Raw genomic sequence first — 15,525 nt, forward strand, 5'->3', positions numbered from 1 at the left:
GGCTGGCCTGAAAAAGCGTGTCACACTTTTTCGACAGAGTGACCCCACTGGAATCGAACCCGGGACTGATTTTCGATAGGGTATTTTGTTCTCATTGTATTGTGCAACTTTTGTTTTGATTGCTTTAACGGTTTTCAAGATATTTACTTTAAACGTACATAATTCTTTGATACAATTTGTTGGATATTCATATTTTGAAGCCCCGTAGCTCCTATCCTTCTGGTTCATAGCAGCTTAAATTTTGCTTATTTTTATTTCGCATGATGCTCCATCAGATGTGCTACGTGGCAATCAGATTTGAGCGATAACTTGTGGGACCTTCCCGTGTGAGTAAGCTGTCTGATCAGCTTTGCTCCAAGAAATAACTAAGAAATGCAGAAAATGTATTGTCGTTAGAAAAAATTGATCTCTTACAGACTGAGGAACGAACTGAAAAACTAGAAAAACAATTGCTTCGGACAGTTACAAAAGATTATAAATAAATAACCCCTCATTCGTGTTTGATATTATTGCTAAAAATGAAATTGATGCTACGAATATAACGCTCAAACGAAGTGCAAATGGCGAGAGTGACTCACCAGCCTCAATAAAATGACAACAATCAAAAAGAATGTCGATCACATTCATTGCCATAAGAAGTGTGATAGAGCAAGAATTTATGAAGAAAAATTAGAAAAAAAAAAAAAAAAAAAACTAGAAAAGAATTTATGCCATCTGCTATTTGTTTACTTTTTTGTTTCAACCAAATTTGCTTCTCTAGCGGTCATGCTTCAAAACTTTCAAACTTAGAAACCTTGCAAGTTTGAATGAAGCGCAAGACCATTACACCACTTTGGGCCCTCGTGCAGTTATGAATCAAACCTATGCAATTTGATCCAGTATCTCTTGAGGGGCAAAAGTATCAATGACATCGAAGTCGAACTTTCGAGTTATAGACGAGAGTTTGAACTACAGCTGTTTTTCATTTTCAGCACCAAAAGCTTTTCTTTACAATCAATATTTATGACTAACACGTAACATGTACAAATCGTCTATGTTGTAAGTATCTGCATTAAAAATACCCATTGTTTGAACTACGTAGAACACTTTTTTAAACAGTAAAACTTCTCAGCCATCTATCGTATTACGGCGAGCATATACGTGGAAAGTTCTTTATGTGCTGAAAATAGTGTTGTAAAATTTCCGGAAATTTTGAAACTGTAGATAAAAAACCGTTTTTCCCGGTTTCTTTCCAGAAAAAATAAAAATTATTGGGAAAAGAACAAAAGTCTTTGTATTAGGTTAATTTTACTAGTAATGGAACCTTTTTTTTTTCTCGAATGCATGAAAAATGTAAGTTAAGAAATTTCAATATTGCGATTTTTTTTTTTTTTTTAAAAAAAGCACTCTAAAAGAAAACTGTTGTAATTATTCATGAAAATTAAAAGTCTGCACTTATTTCCTTTATGTGCTTTTTAGTCATTTATTCGTGGATGTGCATTAATTACAGAACTTTTACAATTACATGCAAGTCTATCATCATGAAGGTTTTCTGATGCAACAAATAGGTCTCTTGAATGAAACAGTTCTTAATATGCTCGTTGGTCTAGTGAAGTTTTGTTAATTTTAACCAAATTACGTCTTAAAAAGAAAGTTGTAGGTAAATTTCACTAACACTCGTGCACTAAAACATATAATTACTATTATTTAATTTTCTAATATAGACTTGTATATAAACTTTAGATACAAGGGTGCGAAGAACGGGTATCTGCAAGTCTGTAACAATAACGAACGTAAGTTTTACATATTCAGCCTATATATATATATATTTGATTTTAACATATTAACTAAAACGGTTCTGGCCTCGTTACTTTAACACTTCCCTGCCATCAAGCGGGAACTTCATAAGATTGCTTAACATAATCTAAATGCGTCTATATTAATTAATCCAACTAGAATTATTATTATTATTATTATTATTATTATTATTATTATTATTATTATTATTATTATTTTAGTAGCCGTATCTCCATTCTATCACGGTGCTAACTTTAAAGAGTTTAAATGAGTGGTGCACATATATTTGTTGCCACAAAATTTCCCTATTCTAACACAAGAAATATAAGTACTCAGTGATCTTAACTGTAAACTAGCAATTATAAAAAAGTTTTCATTTTAAAAGCTTAATATAGTATAATATTCGAAAATTTCAATTTTCCCAAACTTTCCGGTTTTTATTCAATAGTTTTCGTTTTAAAAGCATAATGTAGTAAAATAATTGACAATTTCAATTTTTCCTAAACTTTTCGTTTTTTTCCAAGTTCGGGAAAAAACCGTAAAAAACTGTTTTTTTTTTTACTCAAAATTTCAATTTTTTTCCAGGCCTTCACAACACTAGCTCAAACACTATTCCACTATTATTTAACATTGTTCGAATAGATGTATCAGATCCAGTACCAATGCATAGTCACATTCAATATGGTATAAAGAAGTGACAGGATATTTTATTTATATCTTTCAGAATCGGTGCAGAAACAAGCTAAGATCGCAGTATGTTGCTCCTGTTTCACTATTATTAAGTATTCTACCTTTCGGCAGGTCCTGGGACTAATGAGTTTTTTCTTCTTTCTTTCTTTCTTCAGATTTGGGCCTGGAAATGTTTCTTCCACGCTTCTCGATCTTCAGCTTCCTCTTTCAACTCCCAATACTTTCTCCTATTTTTCAAATCATCGATCACTTGTGTTCTTCTTCTTCCTGTTCCTTGCTTCCCTTCCATTTTTCCTTCTATGGCGGCGTGAAGGAGACAATTTCTTCGCAAGATGTGTCCAATCCAATTGGCCTTCCTACGAAGGATGCTGGATAGAAGTGTCCTCTTCTCTCCTATCCGTCTTAAAACATCTTCGTTTGTTACTCTCTGTCCATTTTATCTTCTCCATCTTTCTCCAACACTACATTTCGAAGCTCTCTAAATACTTCTTCTCTAACTTCCGTAATGTCCAAGTCTCTGAAGTATGCAGTCCAATGCTCCATACTAGCAATTGACCAACTTCTTAAGTCCAATATTGAGCCTGATAGTTAAGAGTGATCTTTTCTCCTTGAATGCTTCTTTAGCTATGGCAATTCTTGACCTGATCTCTTTGGTGCAGTAAGCGTCTCTCGTCAAAATACTTCCCAGATACTTGAAATTATCGACCTCTTCAAGTTCTCTTTGTTCTACTCTGATTCGTAATGGCGTGTTTCATGACTTTCGACTTTTCGGTGTTGATTTCGATTCCATATTGCTTTCCAGTGTCAACTATTTTGTCAATCATCTCCTGTAGTCCTTCTTCGGTTTTAGCTATTATAATCGTATCATCTGCATACCTGATCTTGTTAACGATCTGCCCTCCAATCTTGAAATTTCCCAATTCGCATTAATGCTTCCTTCATTAAACAATCACTGTAAATGTTGAATAATTGGGGCAACATGCTACATTCTTGTCTGACTCCTCTTCCAACCTCGACACTATTGGTTTCTTCTACATTCAAGCGCAACTTCACTCACTGTCCTATTCACAGATTTGAATTAGTCATCGATCTCTCCAGTTCACTCCGATTTCTTTAAGTATTTTCAGAAGTTTTGTCCAATTGACCCGGTCGAAAGCTTTCCGCCAGTCGATGAAGCACAAACACAACTCTTCCTTTATATAAAGAATTCTTTCTGATACAATTCTCATCCATCCACTAGCATCTCTGGTGCCTGTTCCCTTCCAGAATTCAAATCGATCTTCTTCTAACCTCTCATCTATATTACTTTCCAGCCGCCTGTTCAGTATGCGTGCAATAATCTTTCCAGTGTGGAGAATCAGGCTAATGGTTCTGTGATCGCTGCACTTCTTTGTTTGCTTTTTCTTGGGCAATGCAATCATTGTAACATCAAGAAAATCTTTTGGCCATTTTCCACTCAGGTAGAGTTGAATTTCAGTTTAGCGTCCCTTTCAGTAGCGACGCTATGTGAGACGTGGACCTACTGATTAACGTGGAATCCGAACCACATGAGCTCCCGCCGTCCACTCAGGTAGATCTTGTTAATAAGTAAAGTCAACACTTTCATTGCATTGTCTCCTAATACCTAGAGCAAATCTACTGGTATGTCGCAGTCTCCAATGGCCTTTCTCCTTCGCATGTCTTTGATTGCTTGTACTACTTCACTTTTCAATACACTGGGTTCTTTTTCATCATCATCCACCTCTTTCTCTGCTTTGATCGCAATATCTGTGGGTCGGTTCTTCTGATCATACAGATCTTTTATGTATTCCTCCCAGATTATAACGATTCTTTAATGGTCAGTGATTACATTACCCTGTTGATCTTCGATGCCAAACGTTCGTATAACTTTGCTAGCTTTCCCTCCTAATTCTTGTGCTTTCTGGTACATCACATCATATCTGCCGCGCCTTTGAGGTTCTATTATTTCTTCACATATCTGCTCCATGTGCTTTTCTTTGGTTTTGTCCGTCTCTCTTCTCAATTCATTATTCAGCCTTCTGTATTCCTTGATATCCGTGTTTTTTGCCCTTCTGCGTCCCTCCATATTCTTAAGTATCGTTTCAGTTATCCATGGTTTTCTCGGTGCTCTTTCCAGTGAAGTGTATCAAGTAGAATCTGTTTAACTTTTCCCCAACTATTTTCTATATTGTCGACCATACCGCTTATTGCACAAAATTTTTCTTCAATTTCTTCTTTTACATAATCATTTCTTAGTCGCTCTAACTTCCATTTCCGATTTCTCCTCCCATTTTTCTTGATCGACTTTAACCAGGTTTGCACTTCCGCCACCATGAGATTGTGATCCGAATCAATGTCCGCTCCTGGCAGTATCTTCACGCCAATGATAAAGTACTTGCTACATGCAAGACACTAATCACTTTTTTATTTTCTAGCAAAAGAAATTCAAGATACTTCAGTTTACTCGGCTTCAGGCACAGTGACGAAGAATAAAAATTAGTTTCTTTATAGCGGATTCCCTACATGCTTTTTCAATAATTGGAAGGTGCAGAGCACAGGGGAATCACAAGTCAATTACCAAAGTTGTGAAAAAGGGAAAGAAAGTTTGTGCGGTACGCTTAAACCATGGATAAGTTAATGCTTTTTTTAACATTGTAAGTTATTTATAATATCTGGACATGAATCTTTTAAGTTCTGAAAAAAGCTTCAGATAGAGATCTTAAAGATATATGTCCAAAATGATCAAGGGTGGACTTTATTATTTTGTGCACTGGACGCGCAAATTGCTACCGCCTTTACAACGGATTTCAGCAGATTCTTTGTATAACGATAGTTTATTGAGATGCTGGTAACACAGTAAAGGTATATTACCCGTGTATGTGAAGTACGGTAAGGTTTTGGCATTGCCGATCATACCACAGTCATTTTAATTATATTGTTAACATTTCTTGCTATAACATTGAAAGAAAACGTTGTCCGTTGTCATAGAAACCGCCGTGTCCAGGGCAACAGGTCCTGTCACGGTTAGCCAATATTGAAAGAAAACGTTAAAAAAAAAAAAACTAATAGTAGTATGTAAACGAAGAAAATTATGCAAAGTACTGGAGAGGAGTCGCTAAAATTAATTCTCTTTAACGAGGACGATTTCGAAAAATCACTTACTGATTGAAGTCATGATTATTTTCCAATACAGTAAATTTCAATAAACTTTCTTGTTATCGTTAATTACTCCATGTCGGACTCCCGAAGAAAACTCATCGAAACAACTTATTGACCGTGCAAATAGCGACTACTCTGTCATGACTCCGTTTTCTTTCATTCAGAAATAGGAAAGAAAGAGAAGAAAGTAGAAGGGTAAAAGAAGGAGGTAGGAAAAGAAGAAAGAAAAGAAATAGGGTATTTTAATGAGAAACAGGTTACTGGATAATTCCGGAAATATAGTAAAAGGTCGGGAAAGTCGTTGAAAGATGAATCATTCTAAATGTTATTAACGACTAATCAATTTTGGAATGCTTCGAAATAGACACATGTTCCCTCATACCACCCAGACCTAGCTCCAGGCACCACGATCGTGGGGTTGCCCAGACCTAGACCTGGAGATGAGAAAAGTGAAATCATTCTTTGTACTGTTATTCCAACCGGTGATTGATAACCATCCAGCATCCGAACTCTGTTCTCTAGGATCGACCACACATATGAATTAGCCAAGAGGAAAAAAAAATCAGACTTATAAACTCAATATAAATTTATGTATCGTATCAATAAGAATTTCAACTTCCTGGAAGAAAGATGTCGTATTTAGGCTCATCCTGCTATTTTTGCTTCACTCCTCGAGCCGATTTAAACCGTTAGTGACGGTCCTTCATGACCTAGGTTATTTACCTTAACACATATATTAAAACATGACACACATATTATAGATGTTAATACAACAAATGATATCACACAAATTACTTAAATTAAATCTATCATGCATTCACACGCTCACTCACTCAGGACAGTGTATATATGTTTAAAGGAAACCAACTAACTACAAAGATACAAATAGTTTATTACATTCATAGTGAAAAGAAAAAAAATTTAATTACAACGAAAATCTTAGAAGCACAAGTTCTTGGTTATATATTAATAGAGTACATAGTGTTATATTTTAGTAATTTTTTTATATATCCAATCATCTTGACAAATAGAAAGAGAAAAAAAAATATTTACGTGTATCATATCTTAGGCATGCTAAAATAAATTATGATTTGCGACATACGCAAATAAGACACTTATTTCACTTAAAAAAAAAAAATTGGACAAAGAGGAAAGGAAAAAAAAAACCTTTTGGTGTATTAGAACTTATATGAGTCTCTACCTCACATTGGGTAATAAGATATTAATGATTTTGAGCGTTCAAATCACAAATCACGCACTACTCATAGTGTCCAAAACATTTCGCTCCATTTAACTTCGTTCGTGTTTATATATATCTCTATATGTATATATATATCCATTGGTTTACAAAACCATTCGTCGTCTATACTTGGTTTATAACTTTTAACAGTTTATATCTGCAATCGCACACTGCGACGCTTTATACCCATCCAGGGATTTCGAAAAATCACTATCGCTAGAGGACGTTTCTCCTCTTAGACGGTCCATTTCCAAACTTATTAATTGAATAGTTTTAAGTTATTTATGCAACACTGGGACACGTCATGAGGCCTTTCCTTAGGATCACTTTCGTATATATTTATACATGGTTCGGATTTTTAAAAAAAATGATCTTCCACAGGTGTACGGAGTATGATGGTTCAAATTGAGGATAAAAAAAACTGGTCAAGTCACAGGATACATATGAAGGTGAGACGGATTCAAGGTACACTTTCCACAATGGTTTTTGGTTGGTAGTTCAGGGATAATATGCGTTATGATGTGGGTTACGTTTAGACCTGCCGTTACTTTCCAATACATGCCATTACAGAATTACATAAGGTATCATTTACATTTATTCAAAAGAAAAGGAAAATTACTTAAGTGCACGGCGGTATTCATGACAAAATCTATATTCTCAAATTCGTCGGAAAACTCACTGGCAAACTATAGCAACCAATACACGTTTAGGGGGGACAGACACGAGCGCTCTTACATATATTCATAATACATTTAATATCATACTTTTACTTTAAAATCATATTCACATATTAAGTACATATACATTTCGACGTATTCATTTCTCTCTCTCTATATATATATATTTATATTCAATAAATGCGCACACATTTAAATTAATCACCCCAATAATAAAATTTTTTACAAGGTTGCAAACATTGTCCCAAAACAAATGACTTCCGACATTACATATGAAAAAGAAAATCGCTTTTCTACCTGATACCGCGCATCTATAAATTTTTTCACTTTTATATATTCAATTCGTGCTTAAATAATGAAAAAAAAAAAAAAAAAAACTTTGTGAGGCAGGCACGTAACACAGAGCATTTCTAAAGATATAACTAGATAAACCAAAGTACAATTTCTGGGCCCAGGTTAACTACAAGGTAATTGAAAACCAAAACAGAAAGGAAAGTGACCAACGGATTAAAAAAAAAACTTAAGAGGGACGACGGTGAGAGAACGTAATCGAAGTGTCGTCAACGACGAAGTCTTTGTTCATTTCGGCGATAGGTCAAAATGTGATGGAGGACCCAATCACTATCTACTTTATCCATGAATCGTGTCTTGCAACGTCTCAGCTGGTAATTTCAGATCAGAGTTGTACGTTAAATAAATCGTAAGTGACAAGTTCAAAATCGGGGGGGGGGGGGGGGAGGTTGAAAATTTGAAAAAAAAAATCTCGAAGTAATGAAGACAGAGAGAGGGATAGAGAAGAAGGAAGACGAAGAATAGGGGCGCCAAAGACTTAAGTGAGAAATAACTAACGCTACAAAGATAGAAGTCGAATTTCGCTCTCAACAAAATCCATAGCCAAAATATTCTTAACATGCCAAAAAGGGTGGTCTACTCAAATACGTAGACTCAAGGGGCGCCCTGCTGCCAAGGATGCAAGTTCTGTGTCCATCAGATCCCAATCCCACAAGAGTTTGCTTGTAAGATTGAAATCCGATCCCCGTATCCGGCCCAGACCAGCAGGATAAAAGGAGAGGGGGAAAGGGACCAGGTAACTGCGTCCCCAATTTTGAAATCTCTAAGTAAAAAAAAAAATATTCGACCCCTTAGAAAAACTAAGAAGGTTCGAGGACAGTAATGAAACTAGAATAGAAGTATTATCTAAGATATCCCTAACTAATTATTTGCCGAAATAAAAAAAAATTAAATAAACTGAATTTTGGATCGGTGATTTCTATGCCAAACCTTACCGATAGCTACCCTGCGCAGACACGCCACAGTCTGGGATGTCGTTAATTTCCCTCGTCTAATTAAACTAAGAAAAGAAATGAAAATATTTAAAGGGACTAGGGGTCGACATCCGGGTACGCGAAAATAAATTTCAATAACTAATTGTTTTGATTCTGTAACCCTATCAGAGCCGTCGCCTCCATGAACATTGTAAGCTAGCCCGAGTAGGTAACGTGAAGGAAAAAAAAAAAATCTCACGGAGCAGGATATTCTATTTTAAAAAACCCGACCAGAAAATATAATTCACTACAGCCCTGTTGTATAACTGCTACTGTCTTTTCATAATTTATTATTCAATATGTCTAGTCAGCGATTATATGATGCTACCTATTCTATCAGATGGTATTACTATGGTTGATTATTACTATAACACATTAAACTACAAAGTATTACCATAGTCCGACTATATATTGCCCTCCGGTCCGCGTGATATCATGGTGCAGGGGTCAGAACTTGAGATGTTTGTAGTTACACGTATCTATTCAATATCTATATATCAACACGCGGCGAAGTATTCACTGGGCTACTATATATTTAACTATATGGGTGTCCTATATTCTATATTCATTTACTACAATATTCATACACTTTATATTCATATTCACATTAATATTCATTTGCCACGACGCTATATTCTACAAACACCCTGTTTCCTCTATCTACGCCCAGCCTATTTACACATTTCATCATAACATTTTAAAATCTATAGTCACTACAAACATTTCCCATTCCGATCACCGCACGACAACCTCACTCGAACTCAAGACTCTTTCATCCCACACACAATACTATGTAATACTCGGTAGCTTTATTAAGAAGAAAGAAAAAAAAATCCTACGTATGTTCACTGAAAATAGAATTATCCGCGATAATATTTAATGTTTATAAAATTCTGCAGCAACAATGAGCTTCTGCAACCACGAAGAAAAAATGGACATTTATTATAATTTCAAAGCGAAGAACTAGCATCATATCGCCCGACTTCTGTTAAAAATTTACGTATTGTTTATTTATTTAAATATCTCGATTTCTAGACTAGGCAGAATGTTGAAATTTTCAGAATATATTAATTTTGGGTCACTTGACCTAACTGTACATTCATATGGGCTGTGAATTATACCTTCTAGGTTTTATTTCGGAAAGAAAGGTCAATTTCATGAAATCTAAATCACTAAGCATCTCGACAGAAGAATGGCGGTTAGTACTGACTTTTGACACTAGGGCTAGCGACGATATAATCAACCCTTGAACAACTGAATGTGACCTTGTACACGGAATTATTATACTATATTAAGTTCACTATTAAATATTGTGTATGAGTTCACTTAATGACGGAATAATAAAGAATTTATCGCATAGTAAATACTACACTGTCCATATTTAATTATCTCACACACTCTTTCATCACTTAACTACCACAATTACTACTACTAGAACATGTTTCTACATTACGAACACACACATGCCACATTCATACTACACACTACATTAATACATGTTATACTAATAAATATACACAGAAAACATTCATATTTTACCATTTTAAATCGGCTCTATGAAAGGAAAGGGGAAGAAAGGAAACAGGGTCAACTGGCCCTGTATTCACTAAATCACATTCTTGAGTATTTAATTAATGCCCTGAGGGGACATATCGGAGTATTAGCTAGCAATAGGACCCCTGCCCTGAAGGGGCAGGAACCCGGAACAAACTACATGTTCAACTCATCCCGCTGGAAGCCGTACTCCCAATTTGGGAGTCAGATAGGAGCCCTCTGCTTAATTTACACGTACATGCTGATGGTTACTAACACTACAAACAGACCTAAAAATACCGCCATATATATATATGAAAAAAAAAAATCACGTACTAACTACACAGACAGATTACTGAACGGACAGGTCTGACCGAACCTACACTGATTCAGGAGGGGCAAGAGGGAAATTTAACTATTTGATTCACTGAACTGCAAACTGGGTTTGGGAAAGGAGATTAAATGCACACACTATCCTGAATTCTGTCCATCACGAACTATATCTGCACAACATGGCGTCACCGAGTTATGCTTCCTATTTCAGCGTTTTAGTTCAGTTTTTACTACGAAATTTAATAGTTCATGGCTCCTCGAGACTTCCAGAGATTTTAGATGTTAAAAAACTCCCAAATATTACCTTGTTTGCAGCTTTTCTACTCCTTTTTCAACTTTTTTGAGCTAGACGATCCAAATCTAGTGTCTTCAGCGAGACGTTCCGGCATGGAATGGAATAATTGCGCCCTAATATCATAGCGTGGGTTTATCATCCAATCAGAACAAAGCATTTTTGGCGGTGGGGCTTTAAAACGAATAAAATTTGGTAAAATCTGGATTAAACTAGTTTTTAGAAGGACCTAGGTATCTAAAAGAGAGGTGAAGGGTGGTCCTGAAAATTCTGTCGAATTTTAGATTGGTTATTTGATCTGGAAAGTTCCGTCCAATAGTGGATCTATATTTTCGGATAGCACTGACACCGTAGGAATTGTAATAATCCATCTACACATCCACATACAAGACTTATAACTAATTTAAAATATAAATAAAGATATTGATTCCCAATGAAATTTTTTACAGTTTTTCCATGTTAATTTGAAATAGAATAATGAACAATATTACGAATTATATGAACAGCCAGAAATTTTTTGTTAAACGTCAGGTACAGTCGGTGCAAAAAATTTCGGGCACCCTCCTATTAAAAACATAATCTCATTAGACTGTAATGGCATATTACAACATTTTACTGACAAGAGCTATGACACTGATGAATTAACATTTTTGGTGACAAGACTAAGGTTCTTAAATAACTCAGTTCGCGTCAAAGATAAAGGGATGGTTTCTTAATTACTATACAGAGAGAGAGATAATTTCTCTTCAATTTGAGCTTTATTTCGTCTAAATATCTCAATATGTTCCGAAGATATAGAGGAAAACAAATTCTACAACCCAACAATGCCTAACAATTTCTCACGTGCAAGATGGATTATGATATATTGTTGAACCGTTGCTTACCAACATTTTTCCATAAGATAAATTTTAACGAAATGAAATAAAATCGTGTGATAACAGAGTTTTCGGCTGAAGGTGGTGACTTTTTGAGTTCATAGGTAGTGCAGAGATTAAAGTGATACCTCGTCAACAATTGATAACCAATTCATTATTTTAAAAGTTTTGTGTTAATTTTCGATTTTAATTATGTTTATAGTGTGTAAAAGCTAAAAGTAGGATTACCTTTTGTATTCCGCCTGTTATAAATGTATATAGGATGCAACAAATTACTACCCTGGTCAAAAAGTTCCCGGAATTACCATCGTTTGGCGCTCTCAGTCACCTGATTTGACTTTTGTGGGTTGCCACACCTGTCCGAGACATTCCCTTCCAATTTGAACATCCTAGTTTGCCATCTATGAAAGTGACGCATCTGTTTGGGTGCATGTTTCGATTTTTGCAATGGAGCTAATTCTACAACAACGAGTGTGTATAAAATTTTGCGTTAAAAGCGGATTCAATGGTCAAAGACCGGAAATATTGGAGAGGTGTTTGAGTAATGATGTTCTAATAAAATAAATAAACAAAAACAGCGGTTTACCAGTGGCACGAACGCTTTATGTTTGGTCGTGAGTCAGTCGAAAATGATGAACGAAGTGGCAGGCCGTCGACATCGAAAACCGACGAGAACATCCATAAAATGAAAGCAATGTTGGCCGAAAATAGCTAACTAACAATCCGAGAACTGGCAGATGACTTGAACATTGCTTATGGATCCGTTCAAGACATTATAGTGAATGATTCAAGTTTGTGCCGTATTGCAGCAAAGTTAGTGCCGAAAGACCTGAATTGCATGGAAATAATAATAATATAAAAGAAAGACTGCGTTGATATCGCCAAAGACATTATTTTCAAGGCTAAATCCGACGCAACATTCATCAAACGCATCGTTACTGGAGACAAGACGTGAGTTTATGAGTATGACACGCAATCCAGACATCAGGCAAGCGAGTGGCAAGCACCCAATGAGCTAAGACCGAAAAAAAAAAAAACGTCGTTTTCAGTCAAAAAACATGACTGCTCACAGTTTTCATGGATTGCATCATGAATTTCTGTCAGAAAGTCAGTCAACAAGAAGTATTATTTGGGCGTTATGAAGCGTTTGCGTGAAGCAATTCGCCTAAAAAGAAAAGATTTCTGGACAAACAACTCGTGGATTGTGCACCATGACAACGCAGCGTCGCACAATGCTATCATTATCCGCAAGTTTCTCCCAAAAATGTACCGAATACCATTCCGTAGCCACCGAATTCACCAGATTTAGTTACGTGCTACTTTTTCCTGTTTGATTGACTCAAGAAACCATTCTTAACTATTATACAGAGAGTGAGTTTCTCTTCAATTTAAGCTTTATTTCGTCTAAATATCTCGATAAGTTTCGAAGATATAGAGGAAAACAAATTCTACAACCCAATAATGCCTAACAATTTCTCACGTGTAGAATGAATTAGCATATATTGTTGAATCGTTGCCTACCAACATTTTTCCATAAGATAAGAAATTTTAACGAAATGAAACAAAATAGTGTGATGATAATAGAATTTTCGGCTGAAGGTGGTGACTTTTTGAGTTCATAGGTAGTGCAGAGATTAAAGTGGTACTTGGTCAACAATTGATAACCAATTCATTATTTTAAAAGTTGTGTGTGTTAGACTTTAATAATTTTTATAATGTGTAGAAGCTAAAAGTAGGATTACGTTTTGTATTCCGTCTGTTGTAAATGTGTATGGGGTTCAATTAAATATGCTTTTGTTTGTCCCTCTATTTCACAATAATTAAAACAAATTGCAACATTTGAAGCAGGTTTTGTTCGTATTTTACGTAAAAACACGTACTTTTTACTTTGGGTTTCACTTGTAAACCATAGGCGAATATCCACATCATTACCTGTTTAGGTTAAGGTTAGGTCATACCGAAATTAAAAAAAAGAATATATATATATATATATTGTAGAAGAGCTTTTGATATTGAATCTAGTTTGTTAATCCCAAAACTCAATGTTAACCATACCGTGTCCCTAGTGATGGCAAAATAAAATCCATCAATGGAGAAATATCATGGAATCCGATCTGACATTTTAAGCAATATTTTTTTTTTTTTTTTTTTTTTTTTTTTAAGTAACAAAATATTTATTTAAAACTAGAGATGCTTTGACTGATTCTGGTTTTACTATATATTCACTACGTACAGTCAAACGGAATTTATTGCAACTTGTATAAGAGATAAGACGAGAGGTTTTTAATATGCCAGAATTCGAGAGAAACTACTCTTAGATTTTTTTATTGTAAATCATGACTGTTGACCGTTGTACGTTTAGTCATTTGAGAAACGTCATTGTCTTTCCTCATCTCACTGAGTTATTCAATATATAATAAATACAACAGACAATAATAACCATAACTATACTTACAGCAAATAAACTTTCATCAAACAACAGAAGAGGACCAGTTGCCCCAACTATAACCAACGGTTGGCCAGCCAACAATGTAAATACCACACCCGCAGTGGACGTAGCTACTAAAGTCTCCGAGATTCCTATGGAGTTATGAGTCTTGTCACCTGGAATAGTAAAACAAAAAATAATTATTCAAAAATTTTAATCAAGTTTTCTGTAAATTAAGGATGCTAGGAAATAAAAATAGTAAGAAATTGTATCTTACACTAGGGCTAAGCATGTTTATTTATTTGATTAAGTTTTGTGTCCCACTCTTATGCCTTATACAGACTAAATGAGGCAACTAGAAATTATTTATGATAATGAAATGACGACAAATACATATTTCTTAGGTGGGACTGGAACCACAATAAAATACAAATATCTAGGTTTGCTAGAGGTAGTTGGATTGTCAACACACTTTTATAATAATAACTTAGGGCATTTTCTGGAATATTCTAAAACCAAGCCTATGTTCACTTGCCTTTTAAGTGAACTCAATTTAACTGAAAATTGACGGAGAAATAAAATGTCAACTGAATATGTAGTCGGACATCGGACATATTAATACTAACTGAAAATTGACGGGAAAATAAAATATCAATTGAATATGTAGTCGGACATCGGACATATTAATACTACATTTTTACTTCAGAAAACATTGGTTGAAACAAAAAAGGCAGGAGAAGGGTTATTGAGATTCATGTTGTCAAAAGTGAAAAAATTATAAGTGTTAATAAATATTGCGCTTTCTCCTTCTATTATAAAAGTTCAGAGAGCGAGCGAGCGAGCGAGAGAGAGAGAGAGAGAGAGAGAGAGAGAGAGATATTTAAAATATTTTAACTTGAATCTATCATCAATTGCAAAATGGTGACATTTCAGGAAAAAGAAGGCATCTACAGGATTTTTTTCTCATAGTTTCCTCCGAATATCTCTAACATGATACCACTTGGTATAGATATCTTGGTCATCTCAGCACACACACACACAACTCAAAATGAGTTTTTCCAACACTCCTGATAAGAAAAAAAAAAAAAAAAAAAAAAGATATAAGGAACATCTTTTTCGGATCAGACCATTCAACTTAAAACAGAAAACTTCTATACACCATTGCAACCTTTGTATCCTACTATGAAAAGCGTCTGA

The 15,525-nt window shown here is 35.0% G+C and overlaps 1 protein-coding gene across 3 annotated transcripts in view; it reads right to left on the reverse strand.

Annotated features, from left to right (window-relative positions):
- Positions 1 to 15,525, reverse strand: part of LOC145690499 (band 3 anion transport protein-like) — a 484,586-nt gene that overhangs the window by 34,187 nt on the left and 434,874 nt on the right. For all 3 annotated transcript variants that reach the window (XM_081765430.1, XM_081765431.1, XM_081765432.1), the window contains one exon: positions 14,356 to 14,504. In XM_081765430.1, coding sequence (XP_081621556.1) covers positions 14,356 to 14,504 — 149 coding nt within the window. The remainder of the gene's footprint in view (positions 1 to 14,355; positions 14,505 to 15,525) is intronic.

This window comes from Thermobia domestica, chromosome 7 (genome assembly GCF_964235325.1).
Source record: "Thermobia domestica chromosome 7, izTheDome1.hap1.1, whole genome shotgun sequence".
In the NCBI taxonomy this organism is placed as follows: Eukaryota; Metazoa; Arthropoda; class Insecta; order Zygentoma; family Lepismatidae; genus Thermobia; species Thermobia domestica.